The sequence below is a fragment of the Drosophila pseudoobscura genome, chromosome 2 (assembly GCF_009870125.1).
Source record: "Drosophila pseudoobscura strain MV-25-SWS-2005 chromosome 2, UCI_Dpse_MV25, whole genome shotgun sequence".
Lineage (NCBI taxonomy): Eukaryota > Metazoa > Arthropoda > Insecta > Diptera > Drosophilidae > Drosophila > Drosophila pseudoobscura.
Genome location: NC_046679.1, coordinates 19,829,832 through 19,855,971, shown reverse-complemented (window position 1 = coordinate 19,855,971; position 26,140 = coordinate 19,829,832). Strand labels below are relative to the sequence as shown.

Sequence of the window (26,140 nt, the reverse complement as noted above, 5' to 3'; positions counted from 1 at the left end):
TTGTAAAATATGAGTTCAAGGATCTCAGAACCTATAAAAGCCAGAGCAACCAAATTTGGTATCCACACTCCTGTGATATCGGACCTTGACCGTTTCCTGTCCAAATTTCGCCACACCCCCTTCCGCCCCCGCAAAGGACGAAAATCTGAGGCAACCACAAATCTCAGAGACTATTAAGGCTAGAGTAACCAAATTTGGTACACACACTCCTTTAAGATGTCACTATAAAACGTATATCTCAGAATTTCGCCCCACCCCCATCCGCCCCCACAAAGGACGAAAATCTGTTGCATCCACAATATTGCAGATTTGAGAAAACTAAAAACGCAGAATCATAGATAATGACCATATCTATTAGATTTCTGAATCTGGATCAGATCAGATCATTTTTATAGCCAAAAGGAACAAATCAATTTGCAGTGGCTACGCAGCGCCCGACGTCACGCTCAGACTGATTTTCTGTCTCTCTCGCACGCACTCTTTGTCGTGTCGCTTAATATTAGCGGCGTCTGCCGGAGGAGAGCCATACTGACTTAGTATCGGGTATAACCGTAGAGTTGCGGTGTCCGCAGCAACTCACAACGTTCCCCCTCGTTTCTGTTTGCTTTAAATGTTCAGCTTGTTTATACATATAACAGAGAGGAAAGAGGAACAAGAAAGAACAGAAGGCTGAAACTGAGAAAAAAACGTTGTCCTCCTGCCAAGTTTATGTTTGTTTTTCCTGAAGAAAAGTTAAGGTGCTGCACCGTTTTAATCCTGTTACAACATGAACCGTATTCTGTCCGTGACCTGAAAAAGTGTTAACAGCGTCACTTGTCAAAGCATCAGACCTTTTTTCATGTTATCTTTTTGCTGGAATTTCTTCTTTTTCTTCTTCCACACACATTTATATCCGACTATGCTAGCCGGACAAGTTGATTACATGACCTGCATGTAAAATGTAGCCCGATGTAGCTCGAGTCCTATAAAAACGGATGGAGAGAGATGCAAAAGATCAAGGGAAAACTATAACCTAAACGAGGGGGAACGTTGTGAGTTGCTGCGGACACCGCAACTCTACAGTTATACCCGATACTAAATCAGTATGGCTCTCCTCCGGCAGACGCCGCTAATATTAAACGATATTAATATTAATTTAATATTAATTAATATTAAATATTAAAAATCAGTCTGAGCGTGACGTCGGGCGCTGCGTAGCCAATGCAAATTGATTTGTTCCTTTTGGCTACAAAAATTATCTGATCTGATCCAGATTCAGCAATCTGATAGCAATCTGGTCATTCTCTATGATTGCGCGTTTTTAGTTTTCTGGAATCGTCAATATTGTGGATGCCACATATATTTTCGTCCTTTGTGGAGGTCCCTTCCGGCTCCTGTGGGGCGAAATTTTGAAATGTATGTGTAATATTGACATATTACAGAAGTCTGGATACAAAATGTCGTTGCTCTAGCTCTTATAATCTTTGAGCCCTAGGCGCTTATAGGGACGGACAGACATACGGGGTTCAATCGACTCGGCTATTGATGGTGATCAAGAATATATATACTTTATCCCTCTGGACGTTACATTATAATTGTTATTCTTGATTTTTATTGAATAATTGTTATTATAACTGTTATTCTTGATTTTTATTGAATAATTGTTATTATAACTGTTATTTTTGATTTTTTTTGAATAATTGTTATTATAACTGTTATTATTGATTTTTATTGAATAATTGTTATTATAACTGTTATTCTTGATTTTTTTGAATAATTGTTATTATAATTGTTATTCTTGATTTTTATTGAATAATTGTTATTATAACTGTTATTCTTGATTTTTATTGAATAATTGTTATTATAACTGTTATTCTTGATTTTTATTGAATAATTGTTATTATAACTGTTATTCTTGATTTTTATTGAATAATTGTTATTTTAATTGTTATTCTTGATTTTTATTGAATAATTGTTATTTTTGATTTTTATTGAATAATTGTTATTAAAACTGTTATTTTTGATTTTTTTGAATAATTGTTATTATAATTGTTATTCTTGATTTTTATTGAATAATTGTTATTATAATTGTTATTCTTAATTTTTATTGAATAATCGTTATTATAATTGTTATTCTTGATTTTTATTGAATAATCGTTATTATAATTGTTATTATAATTGTTATTCTTGATTTTTATTGAATAATCGTTATTATAATTGTTATTCTTGATTTTTATTGAATAATCGTTATTATAATTGTTATTCTTGATTTTTATTGAATAATCGTTATTATAATTGTTATTCTTGATTTTTATTGAATAATCGTTATTATAATTGTTATTCTTGATTTTTATTGAATAATCGTTATTATAATTGTTATTATAATTGTTATTCTTGATTATTATTGAATAATCGTTATTATAATTGTTATTCTTGATTTTTATTGAATAATCGTTATTATAATTGTTATTATAATTGTTATTCTTGATTTTTATTGAATAATCGTTATTATAATTGTTATTCTTGATTTTTATTGAATAATCGTTATTATAATTGTTATTATAATTGTTATTCTTGATTTTTATTGAATAATTGTTATTATAATTGTTATTCTTGATTTTTATTGAATAATTGTTATTATAATTGTTATTCTTGATTTTTTATTGAATAATCGTTATTATAATTGTTATTCTTGATTTTTATTGAATAATCGTTATTATAATTGTTATTCTTGATTTTTATTGAATAATCGTTATTATAATTGTTATTCTTGATTTTTATTGAATAATCGTTATTATAATTGTTATTATAATTGTTATTCTTGATTTTTATTGAATAATCGTTATTATAATTGTTATTCTTGATTTTTATTGAATAATCGTTATTATAACTGTTATTTTTGATTTTTTTGAATAATCGTTATTATAATTGTTATTCTTGATTTTTATTGAATAATTGTTATTATAATTGTTATTTTTGATTTTTATTGAATAATTGTTATTATAACTGTTATTTTTGATTTTTTTGAATAATTGTTATTATAATTGTTATTATAATTGTTATTCTTGATTTTTATTGAATAATTGTTATTATAACTGTTATTTTTGATTTTTTTGAATAATTGTTATTATAATTGTTATTCTTGATTTTTTTGAATAATTGTTATTATAATTGTTATTCTTGATTTTTATTGAATAATTTTTATTATAACTGTTATTTTTGATTTTTTTGAATAATTGTTATTATAATTGTTATTCTTGATTTTTATTGAATAATTGTTATTATAACTGTTATTCTTGATTTTTATTGAATAATTGTTATTATAACTGTTATTCTTGATTTTTTTGAATAATTGTTATTATAACTGTTATTCTTGATTTTTATTGAATAATTGTTATTATAACTGTTATTCTTGATTTTTATTGAATAATTGTTATTATAATTGTTATTTTTGATTTTTTTGAATAATTGTTATTATAATTGTGCGTGCGAGAGAGACAGAAAATCAGTCTGCGCGTGACGTCGGGCGCTGCGTAGCCACTGCAAATTGATTTGTTTCCTTTGGCTATAAAAATGATCCGATCTGATCCAGATTCAGCAACCTGATAGATATGGTCATTATCTATGATTCTGCGTTTTTAGTTTTCTCAAATCTGCAATCTGCGAAATTTTGAAACAAACTCGTCTCGGTCCGATATATTAGGAGTGTGGATACCAAATTTGGTTGCTCTAGCTTTTATAGTCTCTGAGATCTAGGCGCTAATGTTTTATTCTAAGCAAAGCCGCCTATGCTACGTGTGTGTTAGAGAGAGACAGGGCGAGAAAAAATGAACTTGTTTTCTTGATGCTGGCTATAATAATAATACGATCCAATTCAGATTCCGTAGTCTGGAAGATATCGTCATTTTCTACGATTCTGCGTTTTTGGTTTTCTCGTATCTTTAAAATTGTGGATGCCACAGATTTTCGCCCTTTGTGGGAGCGGAAGTGGGCGGGGCAAAGTTTTGAAATATTTTTGTAGCAGTGACATATCACAGAAGTCTGGATCCAAAACATCGTTGCTCTAGCTCTTATAGTCTTTGAGCATTAGGCGCTGAAGGGGACGGACAGACGGACAGACGGACGGACGGACAGACAGACATGGCTCAATGGACTCGGCTATTGATGCTGATCAAGAATATATATACTTTATGGGGTCGGAAACGATTCCTTCTGGACGTTACACACATCCACTTTTACCACAAATCTAATATACCCCAATACTGATTTTGAGTATCGGGTATAAAAAGGTTCCCGAAATGGAAAACAGTTGGAATGTTTGAGCTACTAAAAAAGACAGAACTCGCTATTCCAAAGTGTGATGGCAGATATTTTATTGACTACGATTTCGCCACATTATTCCGCGATTTTAAACAAGTTCCTTTTCTTTATTTTTATATTTCTTGCATTGGCCGCAACCTCCATTCGGGCCATGTCAGGTGCCTCATTAATTATGTCTATTCGCGAGATAGGAACTCCCTGGAATTCCCGGTCCAGATGCAGTCAAAAAGCTAACATTCCTATGCCTGATGTCTGCTCATATGTTACAAGACGTGCTTGGATCCCAGTTCCAGTATGTGCTCCAAGCTGTTGCATAATGGCCCGCACATGCAGTAAGATATATGTACATATACCGACAATGAACTTGGATAGAAGGGGTTCGGACCCGGAACTAGTCTAACAAAGAGGGGGAAAACTGTTTTGCTCTAAGTGAATCATTGATGTGTTAAAATGTAGTGAAGAAAGCTGCCTGTTGTTGAGCTAAACACAATTCTTTATTGAATATTAGAATATCAGAGTTTGGGAAAAATGTTATAGATCCTTTGTAGGCGTTACCTGACTCACGAGGAGGCCAACAAGCACACATGGAAAGATCTTCATGTTGTTTGTATTCAAGATCAGGAATGCAAATTAAACCGCACGAAAACATAATCAAATCAAATTCATTTGGCGTTTCCCTAAAAAACCAGAAAAGTGATTTCCATGACCCAGTCTCCATAGAAGTGGTTAGGTAATGCATACTATTTCACGGCTTGCGTAATAAATTGGATAATTTGTTTATAAGAAATATGAATGGAATGCCTTTCAAATGCATTTACAATTGTGTGTTTCCGAATGAATTCTTCCCACTTCTTCTTGACAACTGAAGAGATTTATTTGCTGAAAAGCTAAATGAATTAGATAAGCCTATTATTCCGTGCCATTTAGTCTGCAGCGGATGGCTATATAAACTCTAACTGATTCCTAAACTTCATTAAATTCAAACAAAATGAAGATCTTCGCTTGTGTGATCGCTGCTCTCCTCCTGTCGTCAGCTAACGCCTACAGAGGACCCATGTCTTCTCACACCGATGTCAGAGATGACAAAAAATAGAAATATAGCTAAACCGTATTTCCCTGATGGAATAGTAGAACGAATACGATGAAATAAATTCCTTTTTGAATTATTTGAAAATGGGTTATTGTGGAATATCAATTCACGTTCTTCCCAGGTTTAAATTAAAAACCGACTGCAGAAAATGTGGGATATACAACAGAAAGAACAATGATATGTCTATAACAAGAAAGAACGGAATATTCCATTCTGTTAAGTCTGCAGTGGATTGCTATATAAACTCTAGCTGATTACTGAACTTTATTAAATTCAAACAAAATGAAGATCTTTGGATGCATTCTGGCTGGTCTCCTCATGTCGTCAGCTAACGCCTATAGAGGATCTATATTATATTATCCTAGACGCTGATATATTAAAAATATCAGCAGCTTTAAAAAACGTAATGCTTTATTCTTCAATTACGATGAATTAAATAAGCGCGTCTACAATTTAAACAGTTCTTATTCGATACACCGTCTAAGAGGCTATTTTCGAATCTGAGTTTATCGTTGAAAAAGCGTCGGACACACTTGTCACTTGTCTAATCATGATTATTAAATATTCCATATATTCGTCAAAAACTAAACCATAGGAAGGAAAGGATATATATATGTAGTGGCCATTTTGCATAAGCCCTAAATACGAAACCAAATACAGAATATTCTGACAGGCATCACCCCTTTTACGTAATCTGTCAATTCCAGAGGAATATACTTTTTTAAACCGTGGAAATACTTATAAATAAGCTTCAGGCACATCTCAACTTGTATTACTGCGCGACTCATTTCATTATTACAAACAAGAATGGAATTCGTTTCTAATGCATTACTAACAATTCTTCTTGCCAATTGAACCTATGAATTAGAAAAAAATAAATGAATTAGATAAGCCGATTATTCCGTGCCATTTAGTCTGCAGCGGATGGCTATATAAACTCTAACTGATTCCTAAACTTCATTAAATTCAAACAAAATGAAGATCTTCGCTTGTGTGATTGCTGCTCTCCTCCTTTCGTCAGCTAACGCCTACAGAGGACCTATGTCTTCTCACACCGATGTCAGAGATGACAAAAAATAGAGATATAGCTAAATCGTATATCCCTGATGGAATAATAGAACGAATACGATGAAATAAATTCCTTTTTGAAGTATTTGAAAATGGGTTATTGTGGAATATCAATTCACGTTCCTCCCAGACTTAAATTACGTATAGAATACAGAATATGTGGTATATACGGTATAAGAAGCAAGAACGGAACGCGTGCTGGTCTCAGTTTATGCACATTTGGTTTAAGTTGCTTTAGATTTTGATCTATGAAAGACTATCCAGACTGCTTTGGATTTAGAAGGTTTGCCAGCCATTAGATCAGATGGGTACACAACTTTTTCATAGTTTGCTTTAAGACTGTAAATATTGCTGACGAAGCAAGAGAATGTCTTATCGGTCCTACTTTGGCCTGCAGAACGGTCCAGCTTTAAAAAGAGTTTGTTGTTACTCGAGAGCTGGAAGATATTTTAGAAGAGGCATTGCATAGCGCGGAGGACATCACATGTAGTGTTTAATACCCTATAGGCTTCGAGATAGAATTAAATGATTCTCATTTTATTTCGTGAGTTTCCCCTACATCAACATCTGGAATAAATTATTTATTAGATTTATGTATTTTCAGGAAAAATAAAAAACACTTCAAAATAATACAATTTAATTCTCTCATTTTTAAACTCCTCGTAAAATAAACAAATTTAAAAGTGCCGAAAAGCACAAAGCAGATTTGGGTAGTTGACCTCAAGGAGCACCGAACGTGCTGGTAAGAATAACATTGGCCTCCACGGAGTGAATGACAGCGAGTAAAGCGGGGCATCGAGGGAAAACAGAGGACTTTCCATTCCTTTTCACTTCCTCTCCTGCTTGTACATTTGGGCATGGTGATTTTGATTTTTCATGAAGAAATATTTGGTCGTCCCTTATGGCTCTTTATTCAAATATCAAGGCTCTTAATTATACAAAATATGGTAAAGAAACAGTAAAATAGCTTGACTAGGTTGGATCCCTCACTCTTTTATAACTATAATACAAATCCAAGGAAGATGGCACATACGTAGATTAAAGTATTTAATGGATTTAATGCGAATAAATGAAAGATTGAATACTAACGTATTCAGTGGGAACTTTAGAATTTAAATTTTACCAATGCTAAAAATATCTTTAACAATCATTTTTGGGGAGTGGGAATTTATCTATTGTCGAACATTGAGAAAAGTTCCCATTTATTTTTCAAACAAATAAAACTTTCGTAACACGTGCCTCTAATGCCATGTAATTATATTTCTGAACTTAGCTCAGTTATCAATTAACAGTGACTAATGTAATTCTGAGAATTTCAGGAATTTCTTGCTTTTCGGCTGTCATTCTGTCAGGCAGTCAATGTTTTTTTCTGCCCTCTCTCGCATCCCTTAGAGCCGACAATTTTCCGTGCTTCTGTTTCCTTTGCAAGTAAAAGTCGTGTACAAAATAAATTATAGTTGGTGTATAAATAAAAATAAAATAATATAATAAAATAATATTAAGCGCGATGATGAAATGGGATAAAGGGCTTAGGAGTGCAGAGAAAACCTATGGGGAACCTGAATAGGTGGTAAAAGACCCTCAAAAACTCTGTGTATTGCTAATATGTACATATCACGTATACGTACAGATTCTGGATTCAGGCTTATCCTGTATCACAACATTTGAAATGAAAAGGTTTTCGGCCAATACTGGCCAATGGCCCGCCCGCACCCGCCATATCCCTTTCGATACTCGACAGAAAAGCCAACTTTCTGAACTTTGTCAACTATAAATTGTTGGACATTGTGTCCATTTTGATTGTTGCAGAACATATATCCATATTCTGGGGTGTCTGGTCGGTGTTCATGGGCTGTCAATTTCCATTTTTGTTTTTGAAAAAAGCAGAGCTCCTATTTTTGTTAAATTTAAATTTGCATTAGATTCAATTTACGTTCTGTTACGTTTTTTTAAAGTCGTTTAATACACTATTTTTTATCAGTTATAGTCACAGATAATACTTCCACAAACCGCAGCAGAACGTGCCTTTGGTTCATCATGCATCGTAGATTCATATATTATTTTGAATGAAGTTAAATATTTGACCCATAGGACAGAAGGAAGTGCAGCAGTTGGTGTTCAGTTTTCTAAATTTCTAAATAATTTGTAATTTTCCCCCAACGAAATTTTAAACAAAAATAACGAACGGCGGTGGGATATGGATATGCCTGCTCTTGTCAGTGAGCAACGTGTAAAATACACTGAGACTGCTGCTGTATTCATATTACCGAATGTATGGAGGGAGTCGCAAAGAATTTCAACATTCTTGTCTAGGAAAGTATTGGTCTTCCAGCCGGTGCACCGCGGTGGAGTTGGCACGTTGTTTGTTTACAGAGGCACACGATTCTAATTCGGAACAAAAGCTAATTTCCGCTTGGAGGAAACTCTATGTGTCTTGGTGCGCCAAATTTGTGGGCGAACCAAACTAAGCGCTGGCTTTAATTTACATATTTTATGGGATTCTTTCGCGATACCTGTGCGTTTCTCAGGTTCTTATCGACATCCCCTTCTTTCAGGCCATCCTTTGAGCTTTTCATATGCAAAGCACTTGAGCTATGAAGGCCCGTTAAGTCAGCGTATATCCCTTATGTTATAGTCGTCTCTTCCTGAATTATTCAGCTAGTTCTGCTCTACTGCTATTTTATTCCCTTCTTTGCTAAATGATATTTTAAATATTAAAATGGTCGACCTTAGGCTTAGCGCCACCGCAATGAATTGGTATAAAACCTCTTACCAGACTGCTCCCTTTTTTCCTGAGTGTTTTCTAGTTGAGATTATATTTAGGTAACTCGCAACGCCAAACCCGTTGGTACTAGAAGTAATGCTCTTCTACATGACCCAAAAGGAGGTTAGAATCATTGTTGGAAAATATTATTTTTAACAAGGCATTGATACAAATCTTATTCGATGGTGCATTAACCTTATGTCAACTCTTCTATTACACACTTCCAATCTTTCTTTCACTTTCAGCTCACACCTTGCTTCCCCGTTTTGCGTGTGTGTCTTTCTTTTTGCCATACTTTTCCTCCAGAGACGTTCTAGTTTGACTCTGATTTCTTTGGTAATAGTTTCAGGCATTCCTGCTGCTTCCATTCCTCTTTTTTCTCCTTCATCCTGTGACTTTGTTCTCTGGCGTCCAATTCAATAAAAAATATAGTACGTGTTGCTTGGGTTAATCGATGTTGGCTTCCCCTGTTGGACCTCCAACACAGTTTTGCATCAGGGAGTTGGCAATGTCTGTTTCTAATATGTTTGCTTTTCCTGTATGTATGTATGTTTGAATAATAAAAAGAAAACAACAATATCTTAAGCAATGGCCATAGCTTTTGCGTATCCATAATTAGTGAGATATCTATAGAAAAAACAGGGAAATAGATTTGGCTAAATTAATGGAAAGCGAGGCACATGTACGCAGAAAATTAACGAGAAGAGCATTTGCTAAGACTGAACGGAGAAAGGAGGATAACACGTCCAGAAAACCAGATTTGTTATAACAGGATTAAAATGGTGTCTATGTCGTACAGTGTTAGCCCTTCAGGAACATTCTTTACTTTTCTTGGGGAAAGAAAAACGTAAACATGCCAGTCTAAAGTTTTTCCTTTGCAACCTGCTCGTCCTACCCGCTTTTCTTCCCTTTTCGTTGTCTAAACAAGCAAAAGTGGCAAACCAAACAGAAAAGGTATGAATAAAATATGTAGGGACATGTCATAAGAAACTGGTGCATTTTCCACCAATTCTTTGACAACAACATGGCACACAGAACTCCGCGTTAATTGGAAATTGTGATATTTGGTGCTTTTTGAACTAAATTTCATGTAAAATTTAATTTTGGCGATAACATTCTAATATCTGTTTTGATAATTTTAAATACGAAAAGCATGCCATTTTGAAGTATTTAAAGATTTTACATCCTGAGTTTCTTTTCTGTTTACTCTAGTTGCTGATCCAGTTTCTATGAATTCATATCTATTCATACCAATTCAATGTTTGATTCGTTCTATACTGATTCTTTTTCTTACGTACTCTGATTTTATCAGTTACATGTTGATTAATTTAATTAGAATTATCCTGCATTTAATCATAATTCATTTACTTTGAAGATTTGAAGATTACTAGAAGATTTCTAACTATTTAAATTGCCAAAAAGAAGACTTTTTCGTTCTAGCCAGTTAATTACTAGATCCGTTATAGTTCAGCTCTTCTGTCGAGTATATAATCAAACTGTCGCTTTTCCCAAACTAGTAAGAAAGCAAATGTGTTTTGCTGTGGTTTCAAGCCCTTTGCCACAATATGGCTTCTGTGTTCCTGGCCCAGGAGACGGCACTCTCTTTACAAAAAAAGGCAGCAGGTTGTATCCACATTGGGGTTGGTGTAACCAGTTTGGTGTTTGTATTTTTTCCTGTTTATAACAATGTCAATCATCTCCCTCTGGCTGATCCTCCGCATCCATTGTTGTTCATGGTTCAGAAAATAAAATGAAAATTTTCCGTAGTTAAATATTTAACAATGAGTAATATAATGAAAAAAATTGTTTTGTTGTGGTGTACCACAATGACAAAACATTTAAGCTATGGAAAATTTATGAATTTGTTGTTGGAACTGAAAAAATTGTTGAGGAATATAACTTGATAAACCAAGCAATTTAAAAAAATGTTCTGAAATTGGAAAAAATGTGTGAAAATGTTTTCTTATTTTTATTAAATATTCATCCTTTACCTCAACCTATCTATTTGATTTATCAGTGCTATAAGAAATGTATAAAGCTAAGAAGCTTGAGAAAGCTCAATTAAATCTTTTTCTTTACAAAAGAACCCAGACCCGCATTACCTTTTTTAAAAAGGAAGTGCATAAATAACATTTTCAGAACAATGGGAAGGGGCAAATACGCAAAGAACCCAAAGGATACGAGGTCTCCATAGGAGTGGTTAGGTAATGCATACTATTTCACGGCTTGCGTAATAAATTGGATAATTTGTTTATAAGAAATATGAATGGAATGCGTTCCTAATGCATTTAAAATTGTGTTTTCCGAATGAATTCTTACCACTTCTTCTTGACAACTGAAGAGATTTATTTGCTGAAAAGCTAAATAAATTAGATAAGCCTATTATTCCGTGCCATTTAGTCTGCATCGGATGGCTATATAAACTCTAACTGATTCCTGAACTTCATTAAATTCAAACAAAATGAAGATCTTCGCTTGTGTGATTGCTGCTCTCCTCCTTTCGTCAGCTAACGCCTACAGAGGACCTATGTCTTCTCACACCGATGTCAGAGATGACAAAAAATAGAAATATAGCTATATCGTATATCCCTGATGGAATAGTAGAACGAATACGATGAAATAAATTCCATTTTGAAGTATTTGAAAATGGGTTCTTGTGGAATATGAATTCACGTTCCTCCCAGACTTAAATTAAGTATAGAATACAGAATATGTGGTATATACGGTATAAGAAGCAAGAACGGAACGCGTGCTGGTCTCAGTTTATGCACATTTGGTTTATCATCACATGAAAGACTATCCAGACTGCTTTGGTTTTAGAAGGTTTGCTACGGCCCAGCCATTAGATCAGATGGGTACACAACTTTCTCATAGTTTGCTTTAAGACTGTAAATATTGCTGACGAAGCAAGAGAATGTCTTATCGGTCCTACTTTGGCCTGCAGAACGGTCCAGCTTTAAAAAGGGTTTGTGGTTACTCGAGAGCTGGAAAATATTTTAGAAGAGGCATTGTATAGCGCGGAGAACATCAAATGTAGTGTTTAATACCCTATAGGCTTCGGATTGAATTAAATGATTCTCATTTTATCTCGTGAGTTTCAGTAATCAAATCAAATTCATTTGGCGTGTCCCTAAAAATCCAGAAAAGTGATTTCCATGAACCGTGTACCCAAAGGATACGAGCTCTCCATAGAAGTGGTTAGGTAATGCATACTATTTCACGGCTTGCGTAACAAATTGGATAATTTGTTTAAAAGAAATATGAATGGAATGCGTTCCTAATGCATTTAAAATTGTGTTTTCCGAATGAATTCTTACCACTTCTTCTTGACAACTGAAGAGATTTATTTGCTGAAAAGCTAAATGAATTAGATAAGCCTATTATTCCGTGCCATTTAGTCTGCAGCGGATGGCTATATAAACTCTAACTGATTCCTAAACTTCATTAAATTCAAACAAAATGAAGATCTTCGCTTGTGTGATCGCTGCTCTCCTCCTGTCGTCAGCTAACGCCTACAGAGGACCCATGTCTTCTCACACCGATGTCAGAGATGACAAAAAATAGAAATATAGCTAAACCGTATTTCCCTGATGGAATAGTAGAACGAATACGATGAAATAAATTCCTTTTTGAATTATTTGAAAATGGGTTATTGTGGAATATCAATTCACGTTCTTCCCAGGTTTAAATTAAAAACCGACTGCAGAAAATGTGGGATATACAACAGAAAGAACAATGATATGTCTATAACAAGAAAGAACGGAATATTCCATTCTGTTAAGTCTGCAGTGGATTGCTATATAAACTCTAGCTGATTACTGAACTTTATTAAATTCAAACAAAATGAAGATCTTTGGATGCATTCTGGCTGGTCTCCTCATGTCGTCAGCTAACGCCTATAGAGGATCTATATTATATTATCCTAGACGCTGATATATTAAAAATATCAGCAGCTTTAAAAAACGTAATGCTTTATTCTTCAATTACGATGAATTAAATAAGCGCGTCTACAATTTAAACAGTTCTTATTCGATACACCGTCTAAGAGGCTATTTTCGAATCTGAGTTTATCGTTGAAAAAGCGTCGGACACACTTGTCACTTGTCTAATCATGATTATTAAATATTCCATATATTCGTCAAAAACTAAACCATAGGAAGGAAAGGATATATATATGTAGTGGCCATTTTGCATAAGCCCTAAATACGAAACCAAATACAGAATATTCTGACAGGCATCACCCCTTTTACGTAATCTGTCAATTCCAGAGGAATATACTTTTTTAAACCGTGGAAATACTTATAAATAAGCTTCAGGCACATCTCAACTTGTATTACTGCGCGACTCATTTCATTATTACAAACAAGAATGGAATTCGTTTCTAATGCATTACTAACAATTCTTCTTGCCAATTGAACCTATGAATTAGAAAAAAATAAATGAATTAGATAAGCCGATTATTCCGTGCCATTTAGTCTGCAGCGGATGGCTATATAAACTCTAACTGATTCCTGAACTTCATTAAATTCAAACAAAATGAAGATCTTCGCTTGTGTGATTGCTGCTCTCCTCCTTTCGTCAGCTAACGCCTACAGGGGACCCATGTCTTCTCACACCGATGTCAGAGATGACAAAAAATAGAAATATAGCTATATCGTATATCCCTGATGGAATAGTAGAACGAATACGATGAAATAAATTCCTTTTTGAATTATTTGAAAATGGGTTATTGTGGAATATCAATTCACGTTCTTCCCAGGTTTAAATTAAAAACCGACTGCAGAAAATGTGGGATATACAACAGAACAACAGATCCTTACAACAATGATATGTCTGTAACAAGAAAGAACGGAACGGGTTTCGAATGAATTTAAATTTAAATGAATTCTGTTTCTCTCTAGTTCTGTTTAGTCTCTATACAAACTCTAGCTGATTCCTGAACTTTATTAAATTCAAACAAAATGAAGATCTTTGGATGCATTCTGGCTGGTCTCCTCATGTCGTCAGCTAACGCCTACAGAGGATCTATATTATATTATCCTAGACGCTGATATACTTATTAAAAATATCAGCTGCTTTAAAAAACTTAATGCTTTATTCTTCAATTACGATGAATTAAATAAGCGCGTCTACAATTTAAACAGTTCTTATTCGATACACCGTCTAAGAGGCTATTTTCGAATCTGAGTTCATCGTTGAAAAAGCGTCGTACACACTTGTCACTTATCTAATCATGATTATTAAATATTCCATATATTCGTCAAAAACTAAACCATAGGAAGGCCATATGTAGTGGCCATTTTGCATAAGCCCTAAATACGAAACCAAATACAGAATATTCTGACAGGCATCTTACAAACAAGAATGGAATTCGTTTCTAATGCATTTAAAATTGTTATTTACAATTTTTATGCATTACTAACAATTCTTCTTGCCAATTGAACAGATTTGTTTAACTAAAAAAATAAATGAATTAGATAAGCCTATTAGTCCGTGCATTAAGTCTGCAGCGGATTGCTATATAAACTCTAGCTGGTTCCTGAACTTTACTGAATTCAAACAAAATGAAGATCTTCGCTTGTGTGATCGCTGCTCTCCTCTTGTCATCAGCTAACGCCTACAGGGGAGCTATGTCTTCTTACACGGATGTCAGGGATGACAAAAAATAGAAATATAGCCACTATGTACATATATCCCTGATGCCATATTCAAGCATACAAATTTAAAACAGAAAACAATAATTGTACGAATACGATGAAACACATTTCCTACATACATATACATACCTAATACATACCTACAATTGGGTTTGTGGAATATCAATTCACGTTCTTCGCAGGCTTAAATTAAAAAAATAGAACACAGAAAATGTGGCAACCGCAGCAAGAAGCGGAGACCTACACGATTGTACAGTGAATCGCTTCTGGTGCCTATCTTTTATATCCAATCGAAGTCAGTGGCTGTTCAGGCGTGAGCCATTTAGCAGTGCCTCAATAAGCCGTACAGAGTAGAAAAAGGAGGAACACAAGCACCTACCCAGAGAAGGACTCCACTTCGGAGAGAGCTAAGCTGCTTTGCATATAGGTCAAGGAACTGGTTAAATGTGATAAGCAGCTTTCAGCTACACAAAAATTGTTCTTCATTTCTTCTTATTTTCAGACAATCTTTTTGAGTGGCCATTGGCTTCAATTCTCTGGACGAAAAAGTTAAAGTTAAAGTTGGATAACAATTAATCTCAAGTTTTTGTATATTTTTTGAAATGAATAGAGTTTTGAAGCAAATGCGAAAGATATAAGTCTGAGAGTTTTTACTTTGTTGTGTTTGAGACTATTTAAAGTCTTGTCAAAGGATTACAATCTATATATACGAGATGTTTAATTGTTTCCCACTGGACATATCCACCCATAAATATAGCTGATGCGTAACTTCCTGACAAAAGAGATTTGTCTTCAAGCCAGGCCAAAGTAGGCATAAGTACAACCAAGAGAGCAATAGCATAGAGAGTCGGTAATTGGTGACTATGGAAGAATCTTGGCGGGACAATGCTTAGTGCAATATATTAAAATCTGTAAAAGAAATTAACAAAATGTTAGATTCATTCGGCCAAGGACAGCGGTCATGAGGAGACAGTGACTGCCGTTTAAATTGAATGTTGCTTCCGCATTCTCCTTCTGTTTCGGATACAATGCGGCATGCAAGAATATGTAGCGAGAAATTTCATTTAACGAATGAATGCACGGAAATGGATATGGTTGTCGGAATGCATCCCTCGCATGTCGAATATCTAATAAAAAGTATCTTATAACTGTACTCTACTACTAGGCGCTGTGTTGATATCCAGAAAGCCATTTGAAACTTATTTGTATTTATTTAAAAATGTTCTAGGGTAATTAAATAGGTAACTAAATAATTGTGGGCTTATAAACTGCTTGCAGGTTAATTTAGGGGGAAATAAATCTCTCCAAATGCAGGTTCATATGCTTTTCTCCTTCCAAAATGGGTGTTTAGAGGCAGAATATCCCATGTACTCAGAAACACTCCTTCGCACAGATTCTTTTGATGCTTTTAGAGGGGACTATACGAGTCATGTAATGTGTGTCTGAAATTCTTTTTGAATCATTTATGAAGCCAGCCAGCCGTCGCTGGAAAATAAATGCTGAATAAAGCTCCAACTCAACCAAACCCTACTGGGGAATCATCAAATGATAATATGGTATAATTTGCTCGGGGAACGTGTGTGTGATTTTCATCGCATTGAGCCTCACTCATTTAGGCAATTAGCCATAACCATTGAGTGAATTAATGGTCGGCATGAGGACTGTGGGGCAGAATCATCAAACATGCATTCGTCATGTGCAAAATTGGGATAATACATTCTTCCCTATGGGGCAGTCAACAGATTTGTTGCTCCTCTGGGAGTTGAACGTTTTGTAAGCACACGCGTACGCATTTAATGCGATTTAAATGTTAATTTTCTGCTATAATTTATTGCAACTGGTGTTTGTCTGGTTCCAAATTTTGAGAGTTACCTTTTTGATCGATATTAATTGTGGCTTCTTTTCAAATTTGTGATATTTATGGTCTGGTTGGTGGTTTGGATATCCCTTTCGAAACTCGCTGACAAATTGTAAGCAGTCCTCAGCAGTTGGCCAACGAGACTCCTGCTATTCTGTCGTTAATAGAGAACATGCTTCGAGCAGTCTTCCGCTATAAATATGCTGATGTTGCTCTGGCGGGGCATGTGTGCTGCCGTCCTAATTACATTTTAATGTCTCGATATTTTGAAGATTTTATGCGAAACGACAACGATGTGCCAGTAACGATGATGATGTGTTAGGACCAGAATCGAATCGCAAGAAGAGAATTTTCGCTTAAAAAACCATAACTTGGTCTTGGAAATAGGTACCGAAATATAACATCGTTCTAATCTTATCATTTTGACATTTCCATAGTCAACTTATACCTAAAGGATCCATAGATGAGGACTGGATTTGATTTTCAACTAAAGTCATTTAACTTAATTAAGAGTAATGTCTGCTCGATAGATCAGATGTTTGAAGCTAACTTGCCTTTATTAGCTCTTTAATTAGAAAAATATACAATAAAATTCAAGGAGGTACTTACTTGGTTTTCCTTTAGTGAGAGAAGCCGAACAAATATTTGAGCTCTTTAGTATACAGGCTCAATTTTGGTTTGTTATCACATCAGCAAATTGATTACACGCTCGGGTGGCCCTGTGACATTTTGCACTCAGTCTCTAAGGCCGTTGCCACTCCCAATGCTCCCCTTGTTTGTCTGACAATCTGACATTGCCCGCAGCAACAGCGACTGGCACTTGGGGGTGGAGTATCAGTTGTACAAATGTTTGCCATTAGATACTGCGGGCTGTGTGTTCATTTGCTTGCCTGACTTAGACAGCAGCCAGAACAATAATAACATCGAGATTCAACATAGTATTTTCGTATTTCTCAGTTCAGTTCTGAGGTGTATCCAACGCGTCTGGCACGACAGTCTGGGAACAATGAAGTAGAACTAGCTATAATTGCAGCATTATTTAAAATATTCGTGAACGTAATTCGTATTGGGTCCATTTTGAACAGTCACTCCAGTCCTGACTGAATGGGAAGTCAACAAGAAGCGTCGATAAGTGTGTGTAAATATTGGAATATTATTTTTGTAGGGCAAAAGTTGAAAGGTTAAGGTTCTAGCCATACACATAAAGACAATGCAAGAGATTGGGACAGAAAGGACAAGACACTGCAAGTATTACGTATACGCAGTGTGTACAATAAAAACTACCAGAAATCGCGTAAAACTACAATAAACGATGCTTTAGATATATCTTACTAAGAACTCACTCAGTTGAATTCGTTCAACTGAAATGCGACTGCGGCCATTACTACCTAATTTTTTGTAACCTTTAAAGAAGTATACACCGAATTAAGTATTAGCCCGAATTCTGAATTTTCGCCAGCTCAGTTGTTGCGAAATGGGACACTGAAGTATCCCTTCGGTTCGTTTGTTTGTGCACCATTTTGCAACAGTTTTTTATGGCCAGGCTTTGCCAAAGCAAAGCAATATATACAGACAACAGACCATCGCCCAACGGACCCACTCAACTGGGTTATTCAAACAGGAGACGCTGACAGCGACCGAAGGGCTCGAGGGAAAACAACAGCATCCACTAGTGGGATTTCGAAAGTGGGACAGCCCGAGTTTTGAATTTAAAGACGTGCCTTTTAATGTTTAAGGCGTCTTCTCATCCATGTGTTAAACTATGAGGAGTTTTTCGATACATCATAAATAAACACAATCGATGTCAGCCAATAAAACAGAAAAAATAATATTTGCAGAAGCCAGAAATCAAATTGAATTCTTCCATTCCTCCATGCTTTTGTTTGATTTGTTGATGCGGAAGCAACCATGAATCCCAATCACAATGTCGGGTACAAAGCAATCTCTCTTTCCATGCCATACAATTATCTATGCTGAGAAAACTTTTTCCGAATTAATTTAATTTTTAAAATACATTTTACCTTTATTTTACTTTTGTTATACGAACGATTTCTCTGCTCTCCCTTTAAAAAACCTACCATCTTCTTGAATGGCGATGTAAAATCTCTGTTGTTGGATTTATTTAAATCTATGGTTTATTTTTATGTTGAGCTTCCTGTCCGTGGAGCCGCACCGCTTATGACAGAGCAGAAAATGTGCTAATAAAACAGACTGCCGACGAAGCCGTGAAAAATGTTCACTCTCATCCAACAGCTGAATATGTTCCTGCTGAATGTTCCTGACATTGCCAGTTGCTGCTTTTCAGGAAATTTCCTCTGGAGAAACTAATATGTGGAAATATTACCTTTCCTCACTTATCACAGTATTTAAAGTATTTAAAGTATGCCATTATTTCTAAATATTATTAAGAAAATAAGAATATCTGTAATAAAGCATTCCGGAAAATATTTAATATGGAAACTTAAAGGTCATTCTTTGGTGGTACCGATTGATTTATTATGGGCCCAATGTTTGACACTGATAATCTGCACATCCAGGAAATGATTAATCACTAAGCTCTCGATATTATCAGCTAAATCGCTTTCAATTTCTTTACACTCGCATTGCTGACAAGGGTTGGTTCACCCTGAGACAAAGTCAAGGCCAAAAACAGGACAGACAGTCACATTTTTTGACTTGCCCAAGGCTGGTCATTTGTTATTTTTGTCATTGTGCTGTAAGGGCCTGTAACATTGAATCCAGAGGGCATCTTTTGATCATTCCTAAATTGATTTTCAATTTGTGTCAAATAATGTATGACTTAATTGTACTGTATTGTTTAGCCATTGAATAGTTAACAAATGGTTTTTGCTAACTGGCAGAAAATTGTACAATGTTTACTTTAAATTATCTATGCATGCGTAGTTCTGATGTACGGTTTTAAAAATATTTTTTCTATTGAATGTAAACTACGAACCACTGGAAATAATTGTTCGGAGTAAATTTTAGCTACAGATGCATTTTTATCCACCAATTTATTCTGCAAACAAATGTAAACAAATGTTTCAAATTTGAATAAGTCAATCAATAGTTTTTGATTGCACTTTTACAACAACCACCATGGTTCTCCTGCCTGTTTAAAGTCAATCTAAGCTTCCACAGGGAATTTGTGAATGTTCCAGCTGTGTCTACTTATTTCATTAACAACGCAAGTAATAAAACTAAGAACAGGGAATGAAGAAAATATTTCGCACTAACCGAACAGCCAATTAGTTTCATGTACTCCCCACACATGTGAATTAGCTGAGAATTTTCAATGGAACCGTTAAAATGTAAGCTGTGTCTGCCTCAAAGGGCCTCAAAGGTGCGGCAGGGAATTAAAATTTCACAAGGAACTTTTGGAAATTATCTCTAAGTACATAAGGAGATGTTTAAGGCTCAGATTAGGAAGGCGACACCAAATTTTGATGTGGCTTTTTTGGTCGGGCGTGTTGAGCCTGATGTGTGGCTGTTAAAACAAAGTTTGCCTCTTGTCACCTGAGAGAGACACAACGGAACGACGACAGACTGCGGGTAGACTGTTTCCTGCTGGCTTCGTTTTCATTGTGCAAATATTAAAACGTCGTGAAATCCCTTGCACACCTTTCCTGGAAGCTTATCCGACAAATGTTGTTGAGAGACTAGAGTGCTCGATCCTTTGGGGATGGGGTAGTTCTCATTATGTTTATCGTGCCACGTACGCTTTGGAAAAGCGAAATGCTTAAGGCTTATTCCCATGAATTTTAGTGATACTTGATGTGGAGATTTTTTTTATGATTTGCTAATTATTTTTTCGAGAATCCGATTTACAGCGGTTTTCATCCTTTAAGGACGTTTCTTTTGTTTGTTAGTGGATATAGAACTGCTAAATACCATACGGCAGCAAAAAAGCTTCGAAAACAGGCAGTTTATTATTTTTTCAGTTAATCCACGCCATGTTTTTAATCAACTAATATTTCCAACAAAATTATCTGAATGCGTACCCGAATAGCATGACGAGGTACTTACTCAACTAAAAAGCTTGTTTGAGAAATCAAAGTACTAAAATTAGAGTTTAGAGGTTTACTCAATCAATTGTTATATCAATATAAGAAATATCTTTTCAACATATTTTAAGATTGAATATTCTATGGGTTCTATTACCATTAATAAATCTTATTAACTTTAATATAGCAGTATATGCAAATATTGTATTGATTCACTTTCAGAGCTATGAAATGATGCATACAGCTCCAAGGGCCTAGTTTTCAACCGCAGGCACCATTATCGTGTTAAATTTGTTTTCATTATCACGGCTTTTCCTGCGCAGACTCCGACTGCGTGCCTCTGCAACAGTCTCTGCCTCAGCGATGCCAGCAATTCTCAGTCGGCATACCGATGAGACTTCAGTCATTATGCGGCTTTCATGAGCAAAGCAACGGAAAGGCACGTTTCGGGAGAAAACATTACGCCACGTGGATGGACTACGAAAGGTACTTCGTAGAGCGACATGTGTCTGTGAAACAAAATATAAAACTCAGAATAAACAAAAATATAAATATCCAGGAAAGCGAAAGTAAATGAGCGGAGACTTAATAGATAAACTGTATTCCATATTTTGGCGTCCTGAGCTAAAATGCTTTATCTTTTATATTTTATATAAATTTTAATTAACACACTCATACACAGTCATTTATTCAGATATAACCGATTCATTCACACCCATACCGAGTTTTTACTGTCAACGAGGCGAGACGCTAAAGGTTTTTCACCCATAATTTCTCGCGTGTGCTATACTATTATAACATAACAGTTAATATTCTAGTAATAACCTAGCAGAGAAATATTTGAATAAAATCACAAAACCAGTGGCGCCTATAAATAAAAATTCACCCCTTTTGTATATGTATATCTATTAACTTAATTATGATTTGAATTAGTGCCTATCAAAATCTTAATCAGGATTAAAAAAACAGTGTGTAAAGTTACAATTATCATAATGATCGGAGCTGCCACAGAGATGATTCTAGTCAATTTTGGGACTTAATTGGAATAAACGAACGATTAAAGTGAGTATATTCACGTACCTGGCAATGGACTTTAGAGGCAGTGAGAATAGGATAACGAAACATATAAATTAACGAAGGAGATGTAGATCTAGAAAATATATAAGAATATTTAATTACGTCGTAATTTTTACTAGTTACCCAACCTAATGAAAGAGTAGCAGTGGGATTGCATTCTGGGTCACGTACTTGTATTGGGCTTTGATAATATTTGTAGTTTTCCTCTTTGTTATCAACAAAAAGCCATCGCCAAAATGATCTGGCATTTCAACAGCGAATTTGTATACCTTTCGCAGTGTAAATTGTGTCAAATATACAAGAAAGCGAACGAAAGCAGCAAAACATAACAATAAAATGGTAAAAAAAGTAAGTAAGTAAAAAAAAAAGTATCGCAACAAAGAAGAAACAAAAGAACTTGTCACCTGGCAAGCCCTACCATAATAATATGTTAAAGGCAGATGATGTGGGGAGCGGGAAGGAGTTGGAAGCAGGAAACCAACAAAAAGAAACTGATGTGGAATCTAAATGGAGGACTAAAAGAACCCAAGCATTCGCAGCAGTGCAACAGGACATTTGGTTTGGTCCGCCGCCATATTACACGCAGTGTGCATGAAAATTACAACCAATCACGTAGCAATGTGAACTCTAAGTTCACTTTTAGTACACACGCGTGACCCGCAAGTATTCAAGTGGGAGCCTTATCCACCATCATAATAGTTTTTGGGGGCACTTTGCCGGCCAAGACTGACCAAGGTCCCGCCCCATTCATTTCGACAGTCGACAGGAATAATTACACACATATTTGGCTGTCAGAAAAAAGGCAATTTTCTGAAATGTTCAACTGGAATGACAGCCAGACAACATTTTGAACATTTTGTGGGTTTTGATAGTCGCATGACATGCCTCTGCTTTCCAAAACAACGATTTTGCTGGCCATTTTCATTTTTGTTTTCTGAACAAGAACTTTTTTGTTTGCTCTTGTTTTTATTTACAATTACAATTTACTTAAGATTTAATTTTCTTCTGTTAATGTTTACATGATATATTTATATATTGACATTTTCTTAAACTGCCCTGTAGGACAAAGAAGTAGATTTTCTATAACGAGTTAATATCAACGCATATTCTTTTATGGGGTATATTTAACTGTCTTCCAAATGGCCCATGACACTGTCTTTGGCTTCAGTTCACTTCACAGACCACAGCATCTGTCATTTGTGACATACCCACAGATAGTTGAGTGCGCTTAAAATCTCGAATAGATACAGGTGACAATCTCACCAACATCCTCAGCAACAAAGAAATACCTTTGGCTGTCATCATCATAAAAAGCGACAACATAACTAAACAAGGGTGTGGCTAGGAACAACGTCAGACTGTCACGACAGTTGCAATTCCATGCTGCCTGCTCAAATGTGCTTCATAATGATGATGTTTCTTGCTTAAGGATACAGAGGGAAGAGTCTGACAGAAAGATGACTCACGATCCCTTGACACCCTTGTCACGGGAACACAAAGGAATGCAAGAATCTTTTGTTGTTCATTGGATCCATCGTTTCTGACAAGATTATATAGTTATTTAGACTTCTTTATGGGTTTTTCTGTCCAACATGCTGAGAACTGAGAATCACTGCATGAAAAACAACAAAAGCAAATACACAATTTTGCCATTTTCAATTCTGGTTCCCCAGCATCCGTTACTGTAAAAATAAGGCGATTACATGCTGAGTGCTTCAGGACTTCAACGCATCAAATTCAATTGTTATAATGATCTTTTACGTGTATCGATTCCAAGCAAAGAAGGAATAACAGAGAATGGTATAAAATAAGTGAAAGAAAGAGAACAAAGAATTTCTTATTTACCACTTTTTTTATTGCACTATGTGCTACAAATAGTTTTCTACCTTTTTTGCAGTTCATTATGAGGGTTAAAGGTGTGCACTCAGGCTGAATCTGGTGAAGATTTCTTGATACAACTCAAATTTTATAATGAAGTTTAGGCATCACCACAACGGCAATATACACTGGGTCTGTTTTTTTGTTTGTTATAACCTTTGGTATAGAGTGTATCTTCATCTGTAAGTACAGAAAATAAACTAGAATTTCGACTTTCTCATTCTTTGTAGTCCACATTAGCCATGCATGAGACCGTGGCGTCGGCTGGGATTGTCGTTGTGCGGGACACTCGGCGTATGCGCAACAAACGTGAAATTTGCATTTGATGAAAATGCTTGTATATTCCTCCGTAGGCCATAATATTCCTTCAACTATGAATTATTCAGTGAGTCATGCTTACATGCTCTCTCTCTCTCCAGTTTTCAGGTATGAAATTTTAAATATGTATTAAAATTGGTCGGGCCACGAAGCAGCCTCCAACTATTTGTATACGCTTATGCTTGGAGTAGAACCAACCGAAGCGAATCAAGCACACCTTCATGTAGATATTATTGTGTGATCGGTGCTTAATTTAAAATTTAAAGCTTACCTTAAAAGTTGCTGAAAAACTGAACAAATTTTAAGTAAGAATTGCTTTATTCTGGTTGTATATTTTTCGATGCCAACCACGTCTAAGCTTCAACACTTGTACAAATAATGGAAACCAAAACAGACCCACAACTAGTACACGATGTCCACTCCCATTCCTTCCTTCCGAGTTCATTGTCTGTAACTATCGTGCTGTATGTGAGAGCCATTACTCAATCTTGGATCCTTGACCCCTCCTTAGGCACATCTTGTAATATATGAGCGAACATCTGGCAGGGGAATGGCAGCTGCTGGACTGTGTCTGGCGGGGTGGAAACTATCTGGCACATTGCCATTATTAATGATGCACTTGACATGGTCCACATGGAAGATGGAGCAACAAAATGAAATATGGCACTGCTTCATAGGGAAATTGTTTGTCATGCCACTAAGACATTTCCACACTAATATGTGATCTTTGAGAGGGTTCTCTATACTAACTAATTATGTTATTGGCATTGCAGTCAAACAATTACCTTGTGACCTCATCCTTACATCAACTAATCTTTTTTCCGGTGGTGCTATAATGTTGATGATGGGATTGTGCTTTACCTTCACCCATCTGTCCTCATAAAGGAAGAGTTCTAAGCAAAAGTTGAAGAATAAATAGAAACAGCAGAAGTGAAAGAGAGAAAGAGCACTATGATTTATCAAATAAATAACGTGAAAAATTGTTTGTTTACTTAACATTGTTTTTGTTTTTACTTAAAGGCTAAATGACAGTGCTTCAAACGAGAAAAGGTCATCGTTTTCGGGGTAAACTCGTATGTTCTGATGTCACGCGAAATGTATACAATTTCGAGGGCGTTTAACATGACAGCCGGTTCAAAGCCTATCACGTGCCACAAAGTACTCTGCTCTGGATCCTACTATTCTCCGCACTTCCGTTTAACCGCCTGTTTACTGCTCAGTGGCAAAGAAAAGACGAGTGAAACGTGGGAGCTACGTACACGCATTCATGTTTGCTGGTCTGGCAATCCTCATTCCCTGCCGCTGTCCCTCTGCCTGATGCGCTCCTTGGCCGCGTAATTGTGCGTGCCAGGGACCGCAATGGGGGAGAGACTAGACCAGTTAGCAGCCAGCTACTCCGCACCCTTTTTTTTAGCCTCACCAAACCTAAGAACCGAATTGGCCAATGGCTTCTGTTCCGGAAGAACGGAACGGATAGAGGTAATTGAGTGTAAGGAGAGAGTGGCATGAGCTGGCATCTGACTGTCTGAGCTTTCCTTCTGTTTGCTCATCGCTGACCCACTTTCCATTGAATGATATCGATTCTCACCCAATCAGATACAACAAGTGAGTTCCAAATGAGGACGAATGAACCTTTCTATTGGGTATTGTATAATCTTGTTGGCCCTTTATTTAATCATTGTCTATGCTCATGCTCAGGCTTAAACACAAGACACACATATGAATCAGAATCAGATATGAGTACTACCTTGAAGCTCAATTTAAAGTCAACTGGCAGACATTTTCTAACGAGTTGATTTCGGCCGAACACATCAAAGATATTGCAGCGAAGGTCCTTGGCTGGTCATCATATGTCACCCACTGAGTAAAGTGCCTGCCAATCAATTTTGCAGGATATTCTATGAGGTCTCCTCGGAGTGGGTTGGTTTTCCATTTTGCAGCTGTTGCTTGTTTCAGTATTTTTTTCTGTTTTCTCTGTTCTGAGGTAGCTTTCACATTTTCATTTCTGGTCTGGGTTTTGTTGAATTTTTAGCTTCTTTGTCTGAAATTTTGTATTACAATTTCAAACTCCGTTGTTTCTCTAGTGTTTTATTGTGTGCATATTTTCTCCAGCCCAGTTTCGTTTTA

At 35.7% G+C, this 26,140-nt stretch overlaps 2 protein-coding genes and 3 long non-coding RNA genes across 11 annotated transcripts in view; 4 read left to right on the top strand and 1 right to left on the bottom strand.

The window, feature by feature from the left end:
- The first annotated feature begins 6,336 nt into the window (after positions 1 to 6,336).
- Positions 6,337 to 12,866, top strand: LOC117185655 (uncharacterized). Of its 3 annotated transcripts, XR_004471126.1 has the most exons (3): positions 6,337 to 6,740; positions 12,045 to 12,254; positions 12,323 to 12,866. It is a non-coding gene; the product is annotated as an uncharacterized lncRNA (long non-coding RNA). The 3 variants fall into 3 exon arrangements; XR_004471125.1 differs by having other exon boundaries at positions 12,045 to 12,866; XR_004471127.1 differs by lacking the exons at positions 12,045 to 12,254; positions 12,323 to 12,866 and adding an exon at positions 6,785 to 7,002.
- Positions 12,867 to 14,758: 1,892 nt separating this feature from the next.
- Positions 14,759 to 15,454, top strand: LOC117185653 (uncharacterized). Its single transcript, XR_004471123.1, has 2 exons — positions 14,759 to 15,324; positions 15,381 to 15,454. It is a non-coding gene; the product is annotated as an uncharacterized lncRNA (long non-coding RNA).
- A 36-nt stretch (positions 15,455 to 15,490) lies between these two features.
- On the top strand, positions 15,491 to 16,393 carry LOC117185654 (uncharacterized). Its single transcript, XR_004471124.1, has 2 exons — positions 15,491 to 16,119; positions 16,193 to 16,393. It is a non-coding gene; the product is annotated as an uncharacterized lncRNA (long non-coding RNA).
- Positions 16,394 to 21,138: 4,745 nt separating this feature from the next.
- The window catches only part of LOC4802189 (uncharacterized), a 37,050-nt gene continuing 32,048 nt past the window's right edge, over positions 21,139 to 26,140 (top strand). For 3 of the 4 annotated variants that reach the window (XM_033381622.1, XM_033381615.1, XM_033381619.1), the window contains exon 1: positions 21,246 to 21,802. The gene's annotated coding sequence lies outside the window, so the exon portion shown is untranslated. The other variant, XM_033381632.1, reaches the window with a different exon arrangement.
- Positions 24,336 to 25,146, bottom strand: LOC117184416 (uncharacterized). 2 transcript variants are annotated; one of them, XR_004469736.1, is made up of 3 exons: positions 25,011 to 25,146; positions 24,799 to 24,906; positions 24,336 to 24,738 (listed from the first exon to the last, which is right to left on the bottom strand). XR_004469736.1 is itself a non-coding variant. In XM_033381641.1 (3 exons), exons 1-3 carry the CDS (start codon positions 25,010 to 25,012, stop codon positions 24,521 to 24,523), a joined length of 333 nt encoding a protein of 110 aa, XP_033237532.1. In that variant the 5' UTR covers positions 25,013 to 25,142; the 3' UTR covers positions 24,337 to 24,520. The 2 variants fall into 2 exon arrangements, 1 of the variants encoding a protein (XP_033237532.1); XM_033381641.1 differs by having other exon boundaries at positions 24,337 to 24,738; positions 25,006 to 25,142.

Coding starts and splice junctions, on each gene's coding strand:
- LOC117184416 (XM_033381641.1), bottom strand. Junction 24,739..24,798: donor TGTAAGGATGAGGTCACAAG/GTAATTGTTTGA, acceptor ACCCTCTCAAAG/ATCACATATTAGTGTGGAAA.